Below are 24,212 nucleotides of genomic sequence, written 5' to 3' on the forward strand. Positions count from 1 at the left end.
CACCACCTAGTGAACCTGCCGACTCACTTCACCTACCTGCCTGCTCCTTGCCTGGATTAGTGTGGATCATCTCCTTTTGAACATTATCCAGATTTTGTGACAATAACTTCCTGTTATCATTCCCTTATTCGTTTGTCTGTGTTCTGCATTTGGAGTTCAGCCATTAATCTCAGACTGTTGCGAGTGCAGTGTATTACTAAAGTGTAAATAATATAGGAGGCCGTGCCATGCCAACCTCTGAAAATTGATCTTGTTTATCTGCTTGAAATTCAGATGCTTTCAGTTAAAAGTGCAGGTGCTAAGGGAATCCCTTGAATATTTAGCTCCCTAAAAACATATCACCAATAGTTCTGACACAATAAATAAGTATGATTCCTGAAATGACCTGGGAGCCTCTTTATCTGCAAGGCCCCTGACTCATCTAGAGCCTCATTTTAGTGGCACCGCTGCTGTAGGTAGATAGGCCACGTCTAAAAACAGGCTCACCTATATCTGTAAGCCTTAACTACTGACCTGGAGACCAACTCTCCTGACGGCCTAGATACCCCAGGACACTGGATCTTTGGCAGGAGATGAAAGGGAGAGGTGTTGGATTAATGTTGATGTTCCTGGATACCTCTGCTCACACATCCTTTCTCTGTCAGGTAAGGTCACAGGGGTCCTGGGATGAACCACAGCAGTTCAGTCAGTTTTTCTGTCAGTATAACTCATGACTCATAATATCCGAACAACACATTCAGTTACTCCTCACCAGAAATATTAAGACCATAAGACATTTTGAGGCCTACTTGACCGTTTCCCATGATTGTGACTGTATTTCCATCTAAAATGATTAGATTCCATTCATGCTTCTTAGTATTTTGAAAGGATTCAGCTCTGGTGTAATATACTTTCTAAAATAGATTTTTTTCTTAAATAATAGCAAATACCAACTGGGCCCAAACACAGAGCTGCACTGGTTAGGTCGTTACTGCCACCTAGTGATATTCCAGCTAATTGCAACATGGTGTGCTGATTAGAGCCCTCTCCAGAGGCCTGACCATAATGAAAAGGCCAAATACTCACTAAATCGATGAGATTTTACTGTCACAGTCAAATGGGGGATGGCACACAGAGCTTCACCTGTTATCTCCTCGATGCATATCACATCTCTTTTCAACCTCTTTGCAGAGGGGCCTGAAGAGTGAATTAGATCTGTCCTCTTAGATTATCTCCCGCTAGGCGGATGCTCACATCCAGTGGCAGAGACACACTTGTTCTCTGACACAGAGGTTGTCCTGGGAGAGGTTAAGGCACAATGGCAGCGTCCTTTCCGCATGACCGCCTTCACCAGCCTGGGCCTGCTGTGACAATCTGGGACCGAGCGTCACACTTTTTTTTTTTTTTTTTTTTTTTTTGTCCAGTTACAGCAAACCCTTCTGGGCTTTATGCGCTCAAACGTGGGCCTATAATGTCAGTGTCATAAAAGAAGCGGCTTGTCACATCGCTGTTTCATATGCACAAAGCACAGCGGCATAAAATGACTGCCACGGCCTGTAACATGTATGAAATGGTAGCCTATGTAATTTACGACAGCTGGTTCTGCTCCTACTGCAGGGATCTGAAGGAGCGCAGCCGCCTCTTCTGTTGCAGCGATGCGCAGCCGTGCCGCATGACTCACAACGGCTGAAATGGCACGGATGTAAACAGGGGGCGGGCTCAGGTAGGCCTAACCTGTACCTGTCCAGCCAATGGGATGCCGCGCTTCTCTGCTGTCGTCGCCAATCCCGCTCTTTCCATTGGTCCTCCGCCGCGTCGATACGGTGTCGGAGCGAGGCGCAGCTTCGCAATTACACCGCGGAACGGAGGAGAGGGCGAAAAAATGATTAATCTGTCAAAGGCGAATTTGTGTTCGGGATGAGACCGCTCTGACATTCAGCCGACCGGAACGAAGCCCACAGGCGACCACAATTGATGCACAGGATTCTGAGATCGAGCCGATGCACCGCCGTGGCAGGTGGTGCTTGTATAATCGTCCAGGGTCTTGTCACTCGTCTTTGCTGGCTGATCTGCGCGTCGTTTCAGCACTGGACAGCGACCGGGAGCATCGGACACTGAAAACACCGAGGGAATCCTGAGGCGGGGTAGGCTCACGACAACTCAGTGCCACAATGTGTGATTATGATATGTTTCCCCTGGACTCCATTTTCTATTCTACATCTACGCGCAGCGAGCGGTGCTTTGTTTTGCCTTTATTTCAAGATGAGATTGGTGTGATTTGTGGAGCCTGGAGCGCACGGGTTTGTTCAGTGTTACTCCATGGAGCCTATGGAGCCCCGCTCACCAGATGTCCTTGAAACTATAGGCTTCGTGCGGCTCTCTCTGTGTGTGCGTGCGTGTTTGTGCCAGAGAGGGGGAGAAAAAGAGAGAGGGGGGTTATGGTGGTAAGCAACTGCGCAATTGTCTGTCCCTGTCTGTTCATATCCTTCCTTTCTGCACCTCTCTCTCTCTCTCTCTCTCTCTCTCTCTCTCTCTCTCTCTCCTCTGCTTCCACAGTCGGTCCGACCCTCGCTTGGCTCGGGGCAATGCGCGGCTAGATGACTTCACTACATCAACAAGCACCGCGGTATCCTGGACTAATATAGCAGCGCCACATCCCCCCTCCCTCCTCTCTCTCTCTCTCTCTCTCTCTCTCTCTCTCTCTCTCTCTCTCTCTCTCTCTCTCTCTCTCTCTCTCTCCATTCGCTGATCCCGAGTCCCTCCGTCTAAAGGCACCATGGGAAACCGTGGCATGGAGGACCTGATCCCGCTGGTCAACAGGCTGCAGGATGCCTTCAGCGCCATCGGTCAGGCCTGCAACCTGGACCTGCCGCAGATCGCGGTGGTCGGCGGCCAGAGCGCAGGAAAAAGCTCCGTGCTGGAGAACTTTGTAGGCAGGTAAAATTGACCACCAGAAATAGGATAATCCCTTCTCCCGTTAACCTTGAGGATGACATAAGAGGCCTATCTCTCTGTGCAGAGCTCAAACCATCTCTCCCCAGTGCTGAGGCACCGCTGTTGCACCTTGTGATGAGCAGAAACAGTCACTTGTGCTCTGTGTAGTATATATTTTTAAACACACAACACACTCTTGGCCACTAACAGAAGAGGGAGCGGTATTTGGGTTACAGCAGCACCTGAGGGATTTCAGCCCAATCAGCACCAACTGCAGTCAGACTCCTTCACAGTCCTAGAAATATGCATCACTTTTTCTCTTTCCAGGCAGCCCTTCACGAGCATTAATATGCTACCGAGTATAAAAGTGACACTGCCATGTTCCTTGCGTCCCAGAGACTGCTAGTAACCGTTTAAGTCTTCGTCCTAACTGTAACAGTGCCAGCTCCCACTCCTGAAAACACGCATGAATATTCATCATCTTGCCCTGGATTTTTGGCCACAACAAATAAATTTTGAGCAGCTGCATTTGAATGCATTCAAAAAATAAATAAATTAAGGCTCAGGCCAAGTAAGAGTGGGGTTCTGTTGGTGACTTCGAGTGTTGAAGTTGGAAAATGTATCGGAGCTGAAGTGCATCCACGTCCCGCAACAACTGCCCGATAGCTACTATGATGTGCTTTTGTCTGCTCTGAGAGCCTTATCATTCTGTATTAAGGCCTTGCATTTCAATGTCAGGATGTTTAATGTCACCTACCTTGAAATTGATGAATTTATTGTCGCATTTCTTTTGCTGTGCTGTGACTGTGCTAATAGATATAATTCCATATGTAACAAACTCAAGGGTCACTCGCTCTGATTGTACACATGAAGGTCATTTTATTCGTCATTGAGAGCACTGCTCAGCCTGTGAGAGCAGTGTATGTCTTCTGTGGCTCTGGAGGGAGATTTCTAGCCTCTGACGCTAACTGATGATGTCATCAGGGTTATTTACTAGGATGTTATCTGGATTATTGGAGTTTGTCCTGAGACTCTAAATGTTTGACACAAAATTTTTTTATATACTGAAAGTATTGAGAGTGTGTTGAGATGTATTATGGGAAATGTAGTGTTTTTGGAGCTTCAGCCATGGGGACTGAAGTCAAAATGCCTCTGCTGCTTCAGTTTTGACCACTCTTTTGTGGTCTCTCTCAAATGTCCTCCAGCTTTGTGGAAGTGCCACATGAAATGACAGGAGCACCCCTTCAGTCACAGTCACATTCCATTAAGTGGATTGTCTCCAGTTTGACCAAAGAGTTAATTTCTTTTGCAGTCTCAACATGCATGTGTGCAGTTCCAGATGGATGCATTGATTTTGTCTTGTTCCAGCTTCATTGAGAGTCGTGATGCTGAGTAATGGTCCATCTGTCCAGAACTGGCTCTGCACAGCGCTGAATGGACAAGTAGTGGGCTCCTCTTTTTTTGACTCATCCCACTTGAGGGAGTTCTGAGGGTCGATATGTGTTAATAAGTTTTCTTGGAGCAGACCTTTTGGGGCAGGGGGGTGTTGTGATGGCTGTCACGTTTGTGGCATGCATGCCCGCACACACAAGTGGACACACATTCTCACACGCACAGAACGAGTTGGTGTGGAAGCCCTGAGGCAATGATGAAGTCATCGTTTTTAAATGAGAGAGCTCCTTGTCAGCAATGCGGCTCTTCATTTTGACCTGTTGTTTATCAGGTCAGATTGTTCTGTTCTGTTCTGCTGGAGCACTTTGTCAGAGCAGCAGCAGCGGCAGCAGCAGCAGCAGCAGCAGCAGCAGCAGCTGAAAGCTACAGGAGCTGCTGTGTTTTGAAATGGCCCTTACTCCACTCAGACTGTATTCAGCTGGCTTATATCATACCAGATGAGTGACACTGAAGGCTATACAGTGGCTGGTGTTCTCTTATATAGGGTGCAATTATGAGAAATGTGCTGTTGAAGAGTTCAAATGGAAAAAAAGCCTTGACATGAAGATATCATAATAGCATACCTACACTCTTTGCTAAATGTTTACCCTGGATATGGTTTGATATAGTGAGTTTTGTCTTTCCTCAGGGACTTTCTGCCCCGTGGATCTGGCATTGTCACCCGTAGACCTCTGGTGCTGCAGCTTATCAGTGCCACTGCAGGTGGGCGCACGCACATTTTCACACCCACACATGCCACCTCCCCTTTTAAAATGCTATGTGTGTTTTTCCCCTCTCAGATTTGCATTATTTTCCTCTCATACAAATGTAGCTCAGCCACCTTTAATCCCAGTGATGTATTCTCCATTTTCCTCCTCTCAGAGTGGGCTGAATTCCTCCACTGCAAAGGGAAGAAGTTCACAGACTTCGATGAGGTTCGCCAAGAGATCGAGGCAGAGACGGACCGTGTCACAGGGGCCAACAAAGGCATATCTCCCGTCCCCATCAACCTGCGGGTTTACTCCCCTCATGGTGCGAAGCCATAACTCAGCTCCCCGCCTTTCACTGTCAAGTAACATCACGCAATAACACTTTTGAAACAAAGTAGACAGTGACATGCTGTGAGTCATCACACTCTAGTTCTTTGTACTTTTACCTAGCAGAAAATGGTTTTAAAACTGGCTCATTAGAAACAAAGAACATGCTAAATGCTAAGAGAGTGAATGAATTTCTATATTATGAGTTAAAAGGAGGCAGCTAAACAGAATCTTTAAAGGCTTCCTGTTAATATTGCTGAATACAGCCTGTTCAGACTATACTGAAGCTAAAGTACACTGATGCTGCAGTGATGTCCTTAGATTGTTTACACTGTATAACCAGAGCCTGGAAATGAAGTGAATTTGAATGGATTCATTTATGCAGCTCTCTACCAAGTGATCCGCTGACACATAAGCTCTGCTTAAACTGATGGTGTGAATTGTTTGGCATTAGCTCACGGCTATTAGCTTATATTTTATATATCATCATCATTAAGTTCAAGTTTGAAGTTTTGTGACGATGCTCATGATGAAACGCTCATGAAGCAGATTTTTGCACGATTAAAAATGAGTTCTGTAGGTTTCTAGTGATTCCTACAGACCTTCCAGCAGTTTAGACGGTTGCACTAGCTGTTTCAGGTTAGCAGAACCAGCCGACAAAACTTGCTTGCTAACATTTAACCTGCTTAGGATGAAGAGTAGAAGAGGTAGTTATAGAATAGGGTCGACATAACTGACCTGACACTAGATGTAAATGCTGTTTATAATCATGTAAACTGGGAAGATTTAAAATACCTTAAACTACAAATCATAATGCTAACAATGTTAGCTTAAATGAGCTCAGATGTCATCGGTGAGGTTAGCATAGTCAGATATTTTCCAGTCCTACGAAACTGCATTAATATGAAGAACTCTGAGAAAACATGAGGCAGACTACTATCTACATTTACAAAGGATTGTCTGTTAGCTTGTCCCCCTAAAACTTTATGTGGAAGATTAGCTATACAAGCTGACATTCATTAAGTTTTAATGGTGCAACCTGATAGTAATGGCTGGTGTGAAACTAGCCTGTTGCTAAGAACTTAGAGGAGGCCTGAACCACAAACTTTGCAATGAATTTATAAATGGCAAGTGCAACCCAACCTTGGTTCCACGATAAGTTCTAATATCATAGTATTTCTTGTTTTTTCCTGCTGTAGAGGGCGATGTTACAGCCTAAAGGAAATAAAATCTCCCTTTGACTCACAAAATGTCACATTAGTACGTCCAGTTTTTGCCATAATGCATATCTCTGACTGTGCAGTGCTGAACCTGACTCTCATCGACCTGCCGGGGATCACTAAGGTGCCGGTCGGGGACCAGCCTGCCGACATCGAGCAGCAGATCAGGGACATGATTATGCAGTTCATCACCAGAGAGAGCTGCTTGATCCTGGCCGTCACTCCGGCCAACACTGACCTGGCCAACTCTGACGCTCTCAAACTGTCAAAGGACGTCGATCCACAGGGTAAGGAAAGGGCACGAGGGCGTGGAAAGGAAACTGAGAGTAAAAGAGGCGGTAGGAGCCATGTAGAAAGAGGAATGGAAGTAAATGAAGCACCTAAAAGGTGGCCTTGTGGTCAGTGAGGCAGACCTGAACAACACATGAAATCTCTACCATGCATGGTGTTCAGTGTCTGACCTTGTCCTCTGACCTCTCTGAATGTAGAAACAGGATATCCCCACAGGACCAATCAAACGCACGTCATTATTAGAAGCAAGGGGCTTAGAGGAGCAGAAAATGGAGGATAAGGAGAGCATCAATAGATAAATGAGAAGTAAGGAGGGAAAGGAAAAAGTAAATCAGAGAGAGGCGAGCCTAAGGAAAAAGAGACTCTAAAGTGGGATAAATAGGAAGGGTAAGAAAGGAGAAAGGAATCAAATTAGTTTAATGCCCAAAGAGTTTGACCTTCAGACAGGAGAGGAGGACACAGCAGAGGAGAGGAGAGGAGAGGAGAGGAGAGGAGAGGAGAGGAGAGGAGAGGAGAGGAGAGGAGAGGAGGATATTAGCTTGGAAGAGGAGGACTTGGATGAAATAACCTTGTGGGATGGATGAATGATACCAGATAAGGAGAGTGAGGGTGTAGAGTACAGGAGGGAACAGGAAGGGATGCTAACAACCAAAGATGTGTGAAAAGGATGAGGTGACAGAAATGGATTCAAATAAGAGTAAAGAAGACGAAACGATAGTCCAAAATCCAAATATAATCAATTCACAATGATAGAAAACAGAAAAAAGTAGAACATACTTAACAAGCTGGTATGCACAAATGCTGCATTTTTGCTTCAAAGAGTGACCCAAATGAATCCTTTTTCTCTCTTTCTGACCCCCTTTTCTAGGTCTGAGGACTATTGGAGTGATCACCAAGCTGGATTTGATGGACGAGGGCACAGATGCCCGAGATGTGCTGGAGAACAAGCTGCTGCCTCTGCGGCGAGGTGTGTGTTATGATGTCAGCCACAGTCACTTGTTGTCACCTTTCTCCTTCCCTGTGTTCTTAAGACAGTGTGAAACCACTCTGTCCTTGCTCTACCTTCTTTCACCTCCACTGCTTGTTTTTGTTTATGTTTGCCTTGCTGCCTTTATCTCCCGGGATTGCCATTCATTATTTTTCTCTCCATTTGTGCCCTTGTTTATTTATTCCAAGGTTACATTGGAGTGGTGAATCGCAGTCAGAAGGACATTGATGGGAAGAAAGACATCAAGGCCGCTTTGGAGGCTGAGAGGAAGTTCTTCATGTCCCACCCATCCTACCGGCACATGGCTGATAAAATGGGCACCCCACGTCTGCAGAGAGTGCTCAACGAGGTGATCATAGATTTACTCCTGGTGCTTTCCCACAGTGCACTTTCAATAATGAATAAGAGGGCGGACTTTTCTTTTTTTCTCTTCCATTGTATGGCACACCAGTGTGGGTGATACAAGATTGTCAGTAGGTTGAAAATGCACTCGCTCTTTCTAGTTCAGCTCTTTATGATTTATAATTCCACTCAGGCATGTTGTTATTGACTTGTTGCATCGTCTTAGATTACACTGAAATATACAGTCTCGATGGTAAATCACTCCAGCCTGTGCAGGCAAAATGCCAGTAACATAATCTATTTATCAGTGCTGAATGTGAGTAATTTGCTTCACTTTTCTGCCTTTGTGTCCCCATAGCAACTGACCAACCACATCCGGGACACCCTGCCAGGTTTCCGCAGTAAGCTGCAGTCCCAGCTGTTGGCTCTGGACAAGGAGGCTGAGGAATACCGGGGATACCGACCTGATGACCCATCCCGCAAAACCAAGCAGCTGTTGCAGTCAGTACCCCCATTTTCTCACAACAAGAGCATTTATGTTCATAAAGCTATGTATCCTCCAAATATCTTACCTCTGAAGAAATGATTATTCTTCCCTGGCACCCGTTGCTTATCTGCATGTATGCTGGTGGTCAGAAGTCATCGCTGGGCTTTTATTTATTCTGTTCTTTCCATTGTTTCAGGATGGTGCAGCAGTTCTCTGTGGACTTTGAGAAAAGGATTGAGGGCTCAGGGGACCAGGTGGACACAGTGGAGCTGTCTGGTGGAGCAAAAATCAACCGCATCTTTCATGAGCGTTTCCCCTTTGAACTGGTCAAGGTGATATATTGCATAAATGAAGGTGACACTGCAAAAAAAAAAGAAACCAAAAATGGAAAAACCTGCCGGGGGTGCAATTATCTGACCTGTCTGAAATGATACAGATGGTGTTTTTCTTGCATCAGGTGTTATTTTCCTGATGCCAGTGCAGTCATGTGATGCCTGGAGCCAAAAAAAGTCCAAGTCTCCCAAACAGAACCTCAGAAATTTCTGACCAGATGTGAAAAATCTTTAACTGTTTGGATATTTTCACATTTTATTTTTTCAACTTTAATTACACCTTGTCTGTAAATCTCCCAATGTGAAGATTTCTTGGCTTAAATGATCACTTTTAAATACATATGTCCAATCTCTACTGGAATCCTGGTATATGTAGCCTGTTAATATTTGTTAATAATTGTGCAATTTAAACTCCCTCCACATTGCTAAAACTCCCAAATCCCCAGAAAATACAGAGTTCATGACCTCACTGTTCTCGGTGGTGCTGTGACACTGAATCATCTGCCTTATTCGGTCTCGTTTAAAGACAGTGACACTCATCTCCAGAATACTCCTGAAACTGCCCGGGAAACAATTAATTAATTAACAGTTAATTTCCTCCATTGTTTTCTTTGTTCTCTGTCCTGTTTCCTCCCAACTCCTCACACAATCTGTATAACAGCCTGTTATGTTATCTAATTGTGATTTTCTCTTGAATGATCCCTAAATAGCTTTGCTATTGTCAATGCCTGTTCAAGCTGATAGTCCAAATACAGCCTTTGGTACTATTCCCCTGTCTTTCTATAATCTTATAATTATTCTTTTATGTCTGCTGTGTTCTCTCTCTTCATGCTTCCTGTCATCTTTTACACTTCAACAACCCATCTCACTGTCTAAACTGTCTCTGCTCCCCTCAGATGGAGTGCGATGAGAAGGAGATGCGTCGGGAGATCAGTTATGCCATCAAGAACATCCACGGTATCAGGTAGGAATTTGCCGACCACTAAACTACTAAAATGCCTGATTGGAAAAAATACAAAATGAATTTTCATTTCTACACCTCCTGCTGTTGTATGGCCTCCATATCGGTTTCCCTCCAAATGGCTCACAAGTCCTGCAAATGTTTCAGACCTAATAACCAGTGACGCTATCACTCTCATCTCTGCCTGTTAGTATTATAAGGGTTCAAAAAACATTTATTCATAACCTGAAGAGAGTCATTTCTATTAATGGTGATGTGGAAAACAGCATAACAAGTAAAAATACAGATGTTCAAATTTGGTTTGCCTAAAAATACACGCCTTGTATGCTGTTATGAAGAAGGGAGGAGCATGTTGTCTGTCTTTCTTTCTTTTTTTATGTTCAGTCCAGCCTCTCTGTGTGTTTCTATATTGACACAGCAGCGGTTAGCCACCGTAACCAAAAAAATTGCCACCCAAGCGAAAGAGAAAAAGAAACGCCACATTTAGCCTGAATTACCTCCAAAAACAATAGCAGGTCCAATATCTGCCATGGCTGTTCTTTTTTTTAATCACATCACTCTACTTATTGATGCTATATGTGATTTTAGGTCGCTTAATTTTGCTGGCTTTGTGTCTCCATAGCAACTGACCAACCACACCCTGCCAGGTGTCCAGATAAAAATTTCATCGAAAAGGGAAACCGCTTTTCATCACAGTTGTATCCTTTTTCTCTTCCTCTCGGTGGGTTTCAGGACCGGACTTTTCACCCCGGACATGGCGTTTGAGGCCATTGTGAAGAAGCAGATCATAAAGCTGAAGGGGCCCTGTGTCAAGTGCGTGGACATGGTCATCCAGGAACTGATTAACACTGTGCGCCAGTGCTCTAACAAGGTAACTGGTGTGCTTTCTGTGTGGGTTTGGAAGTTTGAAGGGAAGGAGAAAAATGATGATCTATTATTCCACATTCCTCGTTGTGTGGAATGAGGGATAAGCTGTGCGGTTCTGTGTTTTCAGCTGGAATGCTTCCCCAGGCTGCGTGAGGAAACTGAGAGAATTGTGACGTCTCATATTCGAGACAGAGAGAGTCGGGCCAAGGACCAGGTAACGCTCATTAGCTTGTCATTATGGACGTAAATGCTTGTTTTACAGGGAAGATCTGTGACATGTGTCGACACGCAGGCACGCAAAGCCAACGTCACTATCCATATCTGTCACTGTAATGTTATGGAATTACAAACAAGGTACCCTTTATCCAACTAGATTACTATTAATATACATACTGTATAACATTTAATACATTCAAAGAAAATTTGAAGATCAACGCACTCTCATGTCTGCATAGCAAACATAAAGCTACCACCAGCAGCTGTTAGCTTAGCACAACGACTGGAAACAGGGGGAAACAGCTAGCCTGCCTCTGTCAGAAAGCAGCAACATCCACATGTCCATCACCTATAAAAGCCATTAATGATCATTTTATATCTTGTTTGTTTAATCTGGAGAAAAAGCAAAGTGTGAAAATGATACATGTGACAGATGGAGAGCTGTTCTCCCCCACTCTCAGTCTTTATGCTAATAGGCTGGCTGCTGGCTGAAGTTAGGCATTTAATGTACAGATAGGAGAATGGTATCAATCTTTTCATCTAACTCTCTGCAAGAAGACTAAGTCCATCCCAGAATGTGAAACTACTGAATGAGTTAATGTTTTGTGCTGTTACAGGTTCTGCTCTTGATAGACGTCCAGCTGTCTTACATCAACACCAACCATGAAGACTTCATTGGCTTTGCTAAGTAAAGACTCAATCTATTAGCTCCATCCATCATGATCAATTATTTATGATTAGATGTCAGGCTGGTGAAGACAAATGTTTAGAAGACCTCCTCTTCCCCCTGTCACGTTCTCCTCCTTGTCTTTTTCTCTTTCGTCCCGATCGTCCCGTCTTTCCTGCCACCTCCGTGTCGTTGTTTTTCCACCGCAGTGCACAGCAGAGGAGCAGTCAGACTAATAAGAGCCAGAGTTCAGCAGGAAATCAGGTGAGCATTTGTCACGTCTTGTCCGTCATACACAAACAGCACAAGGTCAAGGGAGGGCTGCACACCCACACAACAGCAGGAAGGCTGCTGCAGGGAGCATAATGAGAGAGAGATGCTGAAATGAAAGAGATCTGACCCGAGACGCTCATTCAGTTCAGTCAATCTTCTGCTTTGCACACGTTTTATGTTATGTACATTTTAGCCTTGTGTTTTCCTTTTAGATTTTATTATTATTATTTCCTATGTAAGTCATGCATGCTGTATTATGTTAAGTGGGGCACCAGTTGTGTACAGTGGTCTGTTTGCTTTTTTGGTTTTATGATTTTATGTCAGTAAGAGAATCACATTGGGTTCTATTACTTTCTGCCACCATCATCACTGGTGTTGTTGTTGAGACATCTCCCTTTGTTTGAACCCTTCCTGTGTCATCAAGGTGCCACTTTGCATTTCATCCCCATCCCTTAGTGAGAATCTCAGCTGCCCTCTTATGGGTGTCTGTTGGTGAGTATCGCTCATTGTGGGTTATGGTTTGCAATGTCATTTGTGCCTGCAGTAACACTTCTGCCCATTGTGTGGTGCTCTGCAGCACCGCTGCATAAGAACCTGTCATTTTCTCCTTTTCCACTCTGTCAGGTCAAGAATGGCAAATTGGCTGTGTAAGCTACTGTTGGGCAGAGGCATTTTCTTTAAGCTGCACTAGAAAGTTGCCATATTCTCAGTGCCACAAGGTTTCTAAATGCCCCACATTCCTTCCTGTTGCAGGCCTCTTCTCCTCCCGCATCAGGCCTGATTGTAAGAGTTTACTATCCAACCGTTTACTCTCTAACACCCCCTCCACCCACCAAGATCCACAGACTGCAAGGGGTTGCCAAATACATAAAAATGAAAAATGTCCTTGGTTTGGCTGTTAAAATATCCTCTCTAAGACTAAAAGTGTTAGAAATGTGATTTGTTTCAGTATCCTGCCATGGATCCAGACCCAAAACAGCTATTTAATTTGAGCCTATGACCGAAAGGCTTTGTGATGATTTGGGTAACCTCCTTAGTGAGTCTTAGGCGGTGCAAGACTGACAGTAATCTAACCTAATAATCACTTGGCACTGTGCCCACAGACTTGTCTATGTCAGGCTGTAGGGTTAATACACCTAACACAGTTAGAACACACACGCTTTATTGTGTGCTTGAAGCACTTAACACAATGGTCACTTAACAAGCTAACACGGACCTCTGCTTGTGGCATTGTGAACACAGTTCCTTGCATGAGACTGCACTGACACACAGTCACATGCTCGGCTCTGAGTGAGTCACAAAGACACAATGACCTAACCTGACCTGCTCACACATTTCATCGCAGCTCAAGCATCGATGACTTGCAGATTGTTTTGGGCTAGCTTTAGCCACAAAGTGTTGTAAGAACTGGTTGTTTTAGAGGCGAGTGAGTTGTTTTTGTTTTTTTTAATTAAAATTATTACAGATGATGAGCTCCTGTTAGGTTTTTGTTTTTATTTTATTTCTCAGTCCAGTTGTTTCTGACTCTCTGACCTTCCCCACAGGTCATTCGCAAAGGCTGGCTGACCATCAACAACATCAGCATCATGAAGGGAGGAGCCAAGGAGTACTGGTTCGTGCTGACTGCTGAGAGCCTCTCCTGGTTCAAAGATGATGAGGTGAGTTAGCTTTATATTAGCAATATTTTCTATTATGACAATGTATCAAAGGTTGCTTGTGATAAAAACCCCACAGAGAATTATCATCTGACTCTGCAGTTCACCTCAGTTTTACAGAGTTTTAGTGTCTTTCAGGTCAGGTTTTTTATTAGTAAGAAATCCCTGAAAAACCCACTGCACGCTACCTACTCAGCACCAAACAGCAGGCAGACAAAATTAGCAGCTTTAGCAAGTATTTAGCAGCTAAAGAGACAGATATTTCCTTCAGGAGTTTTGAGGGTTTGTGGGGTTTTCCCTTTTCATATTTCATATTTTGGGACCTTGATGTTTAGATTGAATGTTGATCTGAATGTTGTGTAGGTGGGCAGGAAAAAATATTCTGTATGGAGCTGCTCTTTATGTATTTAACTGCAAAAGAAAAAAGAAAACAGCTCAGACATGACAGAATGATGCTGTCCACTGTTGGATAAATGACTCGTATCTCTTGGATGTATTCAAAAACAAACAAACAAACAAAAAAAACAGCTAAATTTTATTATTTTTTAATAACATCATCACTGATAAAACATCAGAAAGACCACAGTGACACACACACACACACACACACACACACACACACACACACACACACACACACACACACACACACACACACACACACATAGCGTTTGCACCCGACAGGATGCAGCATTTGCTCCGTCCTGCTGGCTTGCTTGCCGGGCTGATGTCTATCTGCCTGTCTGTGCCTGCTGTACAGGTTGGAGGATATTCTGCACAGCAAGTGTAGATAGGCAGACACACTGCAACTCCTTCAGCCAGTTGGTGTTGTAGCTGCATTGTTGTTTGTTTACTGGACCTTGCTTAGTCTCTTGCCAGGATGCAGTTCCAAGAAAGATGCACAGAGTAGAATTTGTAGTCACACTGATGGAAACAATAGTGTTCTCTCTTGCTGTGGTTGTAAAATAGATTTTTAAATATGGTTCCAGTTTAACACAGGTCAACTTAACCTGGCCAGTTTACTATTTGCAAGCTTTTAGAGTTTGTCTAAGAGTGGATCATCATGGAGCGTTTACTGTATGAATTACGTATGTGGCGTGGTTCTGTCATTCACTCTTTCTTTCCATTCATCTTTCCCTTTGTCTTGGAGTTTCCCTACTTTTCTCTCTTTCTTCTCTCCCCACCTCTTTCCACTGGGAGTTCAGGCATTCGCCTCTTCTTTGCAGATTTGGAACAGTCCCAATCCCGACCAAATGTTCACTCACAGATACCCAAAATATATGAGAGCATGCTCAGCCCTCAGACAGCTCACGGGCCGCACAGCACTGGGCCTACAGATTGTCATTTGATACGCTAGTGTGGTAATATAGGAAATTATAGACTCTGTGGTTTTGCCTTGTATATTTCTGTTTTACACTCTGTGAACTTTCTATAGTCACATAAGCATGTATGTGCACACATGCGGATGCACATACACACATTCACCCTCCTCCCGCTCTTGGAGTGGTTGGCAGTTACTTTGGAACGGCTTGCATTCTTGGCAGGAAAATCACAAGTTTTTAATCCAAACATGAGCCTTCAATGTTTCAGCAGAGAGAAACCCCTCTATTAAATATCAATACCCCCCCCCCCATTTCTGTCCTTAAACTTCATAACCAGCTATCGCTTCATGACCCCATGCAATGCATAATATTCCATCTGCAACAGTGAAAAAGTTGCATACTTTCACCTCAAACCAACAACATAAAAGCTCACCTAAAGACCTGAACACTCATTTAACTGAAGGCTCAGATGTTAAACAACATGCGTGTACATATATTCTTTGTGCACTGAGGCTTTTGCTTTCTTGCACCATCTGCAAAACACTTTTTCGCTACCAGCTTTCTGCAGTTATTTGACACCACAGCAATCTAGTATACATCAGTGTCTTTTGCCTGAAGTCTCCCAAGTCCATTTTGGCCACCCACTGAAATAACTTCACTGGAGGTGTCTGACTGTACTTTCAAACTCCACTTGATTGATTGGCCCTCGTTCCTTTGGCCTGTGTTAGATGCTTTGCAGCCACACTCGCTCCTCCCCCTTCCAGTGGACCACATCTTCATCAGAGCACCAGGCTAGCAGCCTGCACACTTACTCATTCATGCTATAAATTATGTGAGCTCACTATTTTGCGAGCTTTGGCTTCAAAATGTTTCTCATTCTGGCTCAAAATTCAGAATTCTTTGGTTCACCTTGGTATTCACAGCAAGTTGTCAAATCTGCAGTTAGTGTTCAAAACTGGTGATGTATGTTTATTCCAAAAAGCAGTGAAAAGGAAGTGGTGAGTGTTAGAATGCACATAGGACAAAATACAGATGAATGTAGATCACATACAGATTAAAAATAGCAAAGGGTGAGAAGGAAGGAACAGATGCAACAAAAAACACATCTTGGAAACCTGAAATGCCAATAGAGAGACAGAGAGCGCGACACAGAAAGACAGACTGACAGACGAGGGTCCATGCCCAGTCTAACCAATGTGCAGACTACTGTACACCAGTATGACAATGAACAGGTAGTCTGAACACTGGGTGGACGGAGCCGGAGTTAAGAGCCAGGCCTTGCGTGCTGTTTTCTGCCATTCCAGATGCTCGCGGCTCTGTCGTCTGTGCCCTCCCTTCGCCCCTCTCCGCTTTGGCAGCGAGGATCCCGTCTATTGAAAACCCCCGAAAACTGGTCTCATCCGTGTTTGCCGCTGTCTGGTGCACGTCTCTCGGCCTGTTTATTTGTTTTGGTAGACGTCTGAGCTCTGGGTCCCCTCGTGGTCCGTTTTGGTCACGCCGGCCATGAAGAGTATCCAGCCTTGACGTGGCATATTCGCTCAGACGACTGGGACAGACTGGCTGCACGTTCAGGGAGGGGATATTACAAAAAAGAGGGAAAGAGAGAGACGAGGGGGGGGAGTGAGTGAGAAAGGGAGAGGAAGAGAGAGGAAGAGGGAGGGGACCCCTGTGACCATATATGGGCTGTAGTGACCCCTTGGGGAATACAACACAGAAGAGTCTGCAGACTTTTCTTGTCTTCTCTTCTTTCCTCTCACCTCATCCTCTTTAATTCTTACCTGCGACCATCTACCACCACTTTCCGGACCTTCGGACCAGATGTGGGCTTTCTTCTGCAAATCTTTCGCAAATCCACTTTTGTGTTGCTTCTTCTCGGTCTCTCCTCCTCCTTCGCCCGCCGTCTCTTTAACTTCTCCCTCCTTCCCTGGTTCTCTGTGTGCTGCTAAGCACTACCAGATGTTGAGTTTTAACGCCAGGCTGTCATTTAATCTCTCTCCCTCCTTCTTCAAAAAAAAAGAAAAAAAAATCAGGCAGGAAGTGGGCCCCTCTGGAATGGAAAGAAAAAATATTGAAAAAATATAGAGGGGGAGGGATAAAAGAAAAAAGACAGGGAGTTAAGAAAGATGGAGGGAGTGTAAAAATGAAGAGCAGAGTTGCTTCGGCCTGAGCATCCATCACGGCCTCTCTTTGAGCGAGTCGCAGCCGTGCCTGAGCTTCTTCCTCAGGAGGTGAACGTCGTGTTTGAGCAGCTCTCTCGCTCTCTGGACCTCCAGCGCTCACACATATCAGCGTTCTTTACCACAGCCGGAGAGTTTACTCAGCCTTTAGCTACCAGCTCTCCCCGGCAAAACGCACCGTGAAGAACGACTGTGTCTTGACCCACACTGTAATGACTTCCACATGTGCTCTCCGTCTTTCTCTGGTTCTGCTTCCCCCTTCACCACCCCCCACCCTACCTCCCACTCTCATTTCTCCCCCATTCCTCCTCCCTCTTGTCACCCCCTTTCTCTTTGCTAGCACCCCCCCCCCACCCTTTAAAAACCTGATTTCACCTTTCTCTAATGGATGTAATCTTGTACAAGTGTTTGCGCCAATTCATTGCACAACGATTCAGAAAATAACAAACGGAGCAAATTGCATGAGTCATAAAGTGCTCATGATCCATACCTTCTGTTTTCCTCATTCACAGGAGAAGGAGAAAAAGTACATGCTCCCTCTGGACAACCTGAAGGTCCGTGATGTGGAGAAGAGTTTCATGTCCAGCAAGCACATATTCTGTATTTTCAATACAGAGTCAAGGTTAGCCATGACAGCCTTAAGTTCTAATTTCTGCTGTTTTTTTTTATTTGCAGCTGCAAATAAAACGTTTGACAAGCAATCATTTGCTGCAGATGGAGTTAGAGAGTTCAAGGCCTGTGTGCTGCTGCAGCGGCTGAAATATGTTTTGGATTATGTGTTTTGTACAATACGTATGCATGCATGTATGGCTGGGACAAACTGGAATTTCTAAAGATCTAGATGTAGATTTACAAGTCAGTTCATGTAGTTTGTCATTTACATTTTATGTTAAATGCATCTTTCTGCATCTCAGAAGTGTAAAATAATATTTTAGAATGCCAGATAAAGCAGTTTGATGAAGATGTTAATGATGATCATGATATAAGGAAAACAAGCATCCCCGACAGGACTGTAACCTATTCATGACACAGTGAATCTGTGTAAAATGTTTTGTATCAGGCCAGAGCTTTAGTCATTGGTGAAGAACGTCTTGTAAAAAGTTTTATGGCCATCCAGTTTCTTCATCCATTTGAAGGACGTCTTGGCTCGAAACTGAAAAAAGGGTTAAACAGCAAAATATCCCACATGGAAGGAGGCACATAACCTAATAGTGTCAACACTTCCAGATGCCAGAGTTTATATCTTTTGTTGAACTCCTTTTGTAACAATGGGGGGCATTGTCTTCATAACCATAAATGGTGAAGCATTTTTGGATTATTTAGATCAAAATTGATGTTAATCTCAAATACTCTCCTCTGCTTTAATATTATTTGCATTATTTACATATATGGTGTAAAATGTGAGCTCTTTTTTTGACTTCCCTGAATGCATGTTGTCCTGTGTGGTGGTGCTCAGGAATGTGTACAAGGATAATCGTACCCTGGAGTTGGCATGTGACTCTCAGGATGACGTGGACAGCTGGAAATCGTCTCTCCTACGTGCTGGGGTCTATCCTGAGAAGACCATCACGGTTAGTAAACTGCAGGGCAATACTTTGCCTTTTTTGCCATAGTTTTTTAACAATCCTTCTTTACAGGAATCCTCTTATTTCAGAAGGGTTTTAAGCATCCTGCACCTAAATACAATCCTACAATGCACCAACATTTTTTGTAAATGTCCCCTTTTCTTACTCACTTCTTGCCTCATTATATTTCTCCTATTTCTCATTTTTCCATCTGTAGGTGGAGAGTGAGACCACCACCACCTCAGATAATTTCTCCATGGACCCTCAGCTGGAGCGTAAAGTGGAGACCATCCGCAATCTGGTGGATTCCTACATGGCTATTGTCAACAAGTGCATTCGGGACCTCATGCCCAAGACCATCATGCATCTCATGATCAATAATGTAAAAAAAAAAAAAAAAAAGATTACTCAGATGTTCATTTATATGGACTGTGGAGACAGCTTTACTTTGTTGTTACTGTATTAAAGTAGATATACTACTGCTATATTGATAATAACAGTGATGGCCTTAATTCTCACGATTCATCCACCTGCACTACCGCTTCTCGACACTAGGTGAAGGACTTCATCAACGCAGAGCTGTTGGCCCAGCTGTACTCTGCAGGTGACCAGAACGCCCTGATGGATGAGTCCCAGGAACAGGCCCAGAGGAGGGATGAGGTGCTGAGGACCCACCAGGCCCTGAAGGAGGCCCTGGCCATCATCGGTGATATCTCCACCTCCACCATCACTGTCCCCATGCCTCCACCTGTTGACACCTCCTGGATGGGAGGATCCAGTGGTGGTCGCAGGTAAGGTTACTGGAGTTAAACTGATCATGTACATGCAGACTGAAAATGTTAAACGTAATTGAAAACAGTACACAGACAACATATTTAATGCTTTACCTCATCAGCTGTTGCTACCTGCTCTCTGACTTTCCTGAACCGCACTCAATAGTATAATCTTTCCTCTCTCCAGGTCTCCTCCACCCAGCCCAACTGCCCCCAGGAGGATGTCTTCAGGCCAGCGCCCGGCTCCTCGAGGGGCCCCGCCACCACCAAACCGCCCAGGACCACTGGGACCCTTCAATAACAGTGCTGACAGCCCTCAAGCTCCCAGCCGCCCTAACAGGGCTCCTCCTAGCATTCCCAGGTAAATGCAGCCCTCACATAAGTGTTGGGAAAATGCAAAAACACTAAAGAACACAGAGCTAATATTACACGTTATTGATCTTGCACAGTCAGATGTAATCTCAGCTGTCCCATATCAGCCTCTAGATCAAGAGTTAATACTTTTCTTGTCATCCAATGCAATTTACTTTTAAGTCAGCTAACAACAGCTGAGCAGGTGACTCTGATGACATAAAACAGCAGCACTGGCTCTCCTCTAAGTTGTGTACCAATATGGTTAATATTTAGATATAATAATATCTAATGTTATATTATATTTATTAAAAAAAACGTGTGTTTACGTGTGTTTGCTTGTACTTTTTAGTAATAGAATGAAATGCTATTGAAAGGCTGCTTGCAGAGTTAGATTGCTTGCTCATATTGAGGCACAATTCCATTTCCCAAGACTGATTTCGATGTTCAACACTCAATCCAATTTTTATTTTTAAATGTAGTTGGACGTTTTGGGAAAGAATCCTTATTTAAAATAGATGAGAAGATTGATATCACTTTCTTGCTTGTGTGGCAAATATGAAGCAACAGCTAGTAGACAATTAGCTTAGCACAAAGACTGGAAACAGGGAGACAGTGTGGCTCTGCCTAAAGGTAACAAGAGCGCCTCTAAAGCTCAGAAATTAACATTTTGTATTTTGTTTGCTTAGTCTGTAGAAAAACCAGAGTGTAAAACATCACACTTTACGTGGGTGAAATGTAGCAGAGTTTTGGAGAGAGCCAGGCTAGCTGTTCCTCCCCAAGCTAAGATGGGCAGCTGCTGGTGTTAGCTTCATATCTAGCATACAGGCATGAGAGTGGTCTCAATCTTCTCAAATAACCACTCATTTTTGTTTTAAATGGTTTTTACATGGCTAGTTTTGACTGTGAGATGCTTGCACCATTTTGTACTATGAACACATTCATTTTCCTTTAGGTACATTATTAGCAAGCTAGACATACTGAAGAATCTGTTAAACTTGTGTGAAGACTAATTTCTTCTTTTCTTTTCTTTTTTGTCATCTCTTATCTTCCCTGTTTTCTGTCACTTCTCCTTATACACAAACTCTACTCAAGCCGGCGACCCCCGCCATCTCCTACAAGACAAGCCCCACCATAAACACCTGAAGGGGTTCCTCATGCCCCTGTTATCTCCTCCCCCTCATCCACTCCATCCCCCCTCTCTTAGCCATGGCTCTGCTGTCCTGGTCTCTCCTTAGTGCAGACACTGAAGTCTTTGACCCTTTGACCCTCAATTTCCTGCCAGGTGACGATGTCCATATATCTATGTACAGTATGGTACTTGTCTTGTGGTGTATGTGTATGTGCGCTTGTTGCTCGCCTGTGGTCCAGGTTTGCTTTAGCAGATCCACTACCCAGTATCAGTCCCTGGAACCTCTGAACCCCCCCCCCCCCCAACCACCACCACCACTACCACCACCACACAAACCCCTCACCAAGTTCGCCACCACCCCCACTTGCTGCTTCTACATGAAAATACGCTCAGCAGTCGTACTGCCCTACTCATTCCAAAATGCAGCATGGCACATAAGCTGCTTTTATTGCATGGGAGTGTGTGTATGTAGAGTGTGTGTGCGTGTGTTTTGTGTGTATGTATACAGGGGAGGGACTAATTTGCCTATATGTAGGCTGAGTTTGATTTAGTATTGTATTAATTTATTGTATAATGCCCCATTAAGTGTTAATTATCAGCTTAATGTTCTCTTAGGAACAGAAGTTGTATCTTAGTATGTGTGCGTATGTGCGTGTTTGTGTGCGAGTAAACCTGTGTATGTGTGTGTAAGAGTGTGTGTGAGGACACGTGTGCATGTGCTGTCTGTCTGCACGTTTGTTGGCGTTTCAGTTGTATTTGTTTTCATGGTCAAAGCTGTTAATGATGAATCATAAAACCCTCGGGGGTAAATTTAATGTTGGACTTTTGTGAGTTGTTCCTGTGTTGTAGTAGCAGCCATACACACATAGCAAGGCTGAGGAGCACCTTCAGTATTCTCTATATGGAAACAGCCTCAATAATGCATTTAACCCTGTCATAGGTGTCCACCTGTGCTGTATCAGTGGTCAAGTTGTGACCCTTGCAGCCTCAAGCTCCGAGCCAGACGCTGACTCATGAGATGGAACTTGTCAGTTCAAAAAAAGAGTAACTCAGTGAAACACAAGTTTTTTTTTTTTTCTTGAATGGACAAAGAACGTGTATTTACATGTTTCCATTTAGCCTTTTTCTCAGGTTTGAAACATGCAACTCCATGCACATCACAAACTAGCAACCTTCCTCTTCTCTCAGCTCCTCTAAGCTCTCTTATTTCCTCTGCTCTCACAACCAATGAAGCCAGTCAGCGTCTGCGCCTGAGCTTAAGGTGCTGTTGTCAATGTTCAAGTGCTTCTCTGTCAGTTTGTTATTGTGTATGTGGGCCTAAACTGTGTTCTGATGTATATAGGTAATGATAAGGAGATACTGTACCTGTGGACTATAAAGACCTCATCAAGGATCCTAGCGCTTTAATCGTTCTCTGTGTCTCTACTAAATGCTCTCTTCTCTCTAATTTAGACTGCCTTACCGGCATGAATTACAATTCTATATTGCCAAAGCTAAATGTAAAAAGAGAATTGGGAAGTTGAAAAAAAAAAAATCTGCTGAAGACCAACAACGAAATGTTTCCAGTTGTAGTGAGATGGCATTGTTTAGCAGAGGGCATAATGTTAAGCAGGGGAATTGCATCAGTTGTTATTTTCTGTGTCTCTGTATCGCTCCTCAATAAACTTCTTCCTCATGTCTCGCTTTGTCAACAGAGTCTTTCTTGACCTCTCACTGAAGTGCAGCAAATTAATATTTCGTTCACAAATATTAAGTCATGCTTTGCTTGTCTTTGAATCTCAAGACTGTCACTGCTGATATTTTCATTCTTTGGGATTTTCTTTTAGCCAGAAGATGGCGCTAATACATCATTTTTCTAACTGTGAGGCACCCTTATATCTGCAGGGCATGACATCCAAATATGTATGCAATTAAAGCACAGCTGGCTCCATGACATCAAACTCCAAGAAGATGATGAATACATGACTAGAAAATGAGCAGAAATGACTTTCATCTTCAAAGATCAGTTATCTGTGTATTTGCTTTCTTGATAGCCTGTCAATTTAGTCATTGTAGATTTTTTTTTTCCAGCCTGAAAAGCAACCATCAAATAACAGCATCTTTATTTGCATCTATGTTGAAACTCTCTCAAAATATACTGTGAATTTAAGCTACAACAAGTGGAACTGAAGTTTATTATGTATTTATATCAAAGATAAAAGAATATTTAGGCCTTGCAACTTAAAACTTTTGCCTATAGCATTCCATAGCTCAATGCAAAAAGGCAGTTGGCAGCAGGCATGTCCATGGTCCCTTATCCAAGGTATCTGGATTTGTGATCAGCTAGTGCTTGAATCAGGCTGCTTGCCTAAATATATTATGTGCAGTTAGCATTGTTTCATGGGAAGTATGAACTGTGAATGTGGCCTATAAGCTCAAAAAGTGTTCACTATGTAAAAACAAAAAAAAAAACAACTAGGTGAACAAAGCACACAAATACCAAAATGCTTCTTATACCATCTGTTGGCTGGCACTTACCTGGTATATGATGTGTGACATTAGTGTTTGCATCACAGTAGAGCTTGATCCAAAAAACAAAACAAAATAAAGCAAGGTAAAAACAAAAAGCAAAAGAACAGATGGTGTGTTAAATGATGTGGTCTGTTTGTGTCTCAAATGTCCTAATGTGTCTTCTATTATGGCTGCTCACAGGGCCTGTGGTTGCAGTAGCTGAAGTGCTGCTCTGGTGTGATTGTGCATGAGGCTGTGACCTCGGGGCACAGCCCTGCAATGCTCATGTAGCAGGACTTAGATATATAGAGTCAATCAGAGTGAGTTCAAATCATGTTTTTAGCGTCTGGCAAATAAGTTGAGCAGAGGTCTCCCTCTAGTGACCATGACTTAAACATGCGTTCACTGTCTCTAAGGCAAGGTCGGAAGTCTGTACTGCAGGATCCCTGCTCAGAGAAGTGTAATGTGAACCCCCACTGTCGAAGTTGCTGTAGAACAATTGCTACTTTTATTGCAACAGCCTTTTTTAAAATAACAAATTAACGCTCCCATCGTTTTATTTTGCACAATTTTGTCATATTGCATCAGAGGTTTATTGCTCAGTAAGCTCCTCTTATAGAACATGGAGGTACAGTATATCACGCGATGTAATCGTCTTCAAACTGGATTGTATTACAATCGTTTATATTAAAAAAAAAGTCTTCAGCTACGTCTTTTTAGTC

At 43.7% G+C, this 24,212-nt stretch overlaps 1 protein-coding gene across 1 annotated transcript; it reads left to right on the forward strand.

The window, feature by feature from the left end:
• The first annotated feature begins 1,769 nt into the window (after positions 1–1,769).
• LOC139339326 (dynamin-3-like) lies at positions 1,770–22,676 on the forward strand. Its single transcript, XM_070974883.1, has 21 exons — positions 1,770–2,123; positions 2,536–2,916; positions 4,994–5,067; positions 5,227–5,376; positions 6,685–6,888; positions 7,761–7,859; positions 8,069–8,229; positions 8,581–8,723; positions 8,906–9,041; positions 9,938–10,005; positions 10,735–10,873; positions 10,997–11,083; positions 11,703–11,773; positions 11,962–12,016; positions 13,570–13,683; positions 17,692–17,801; positions 18,636–18,750; positions 18,962–19,126; positions 19,300–19,535; positions 19,705–19,878; positions 20,964–22,676. Exons 2-21 carry the CDS (start codon positions 2,756–2,758, stop codon positions 21,004–21,006), a joined length of 2,505 nt encoding a protein of 834 aa, XP_070830984.1. The 5' UTR covers positions 1,770–2,123; positions 2,536–2,755; the 3' UTR covers positions 21,007–22,676.
• The last annotated feature ends 1,536 nt before the right edge of the window (positions 22,677–24,212 follow it).

This window comes from Chaetodon trifascialis, chromosome 11 (assembly GCF_039877785.1).
Source record: "Chaetodon trifascialis isolate fChaTrf1 chromosome 11, fChaTrf1.hap1, whole genome shotgun sequence".
Lineage (NCBI taxonomy): Eukaryota > Metazoa > Chordata > Actinopteri > Chaetodontiformes > Chaetodontidae > Chaetodon > Chaetodon trifascialis.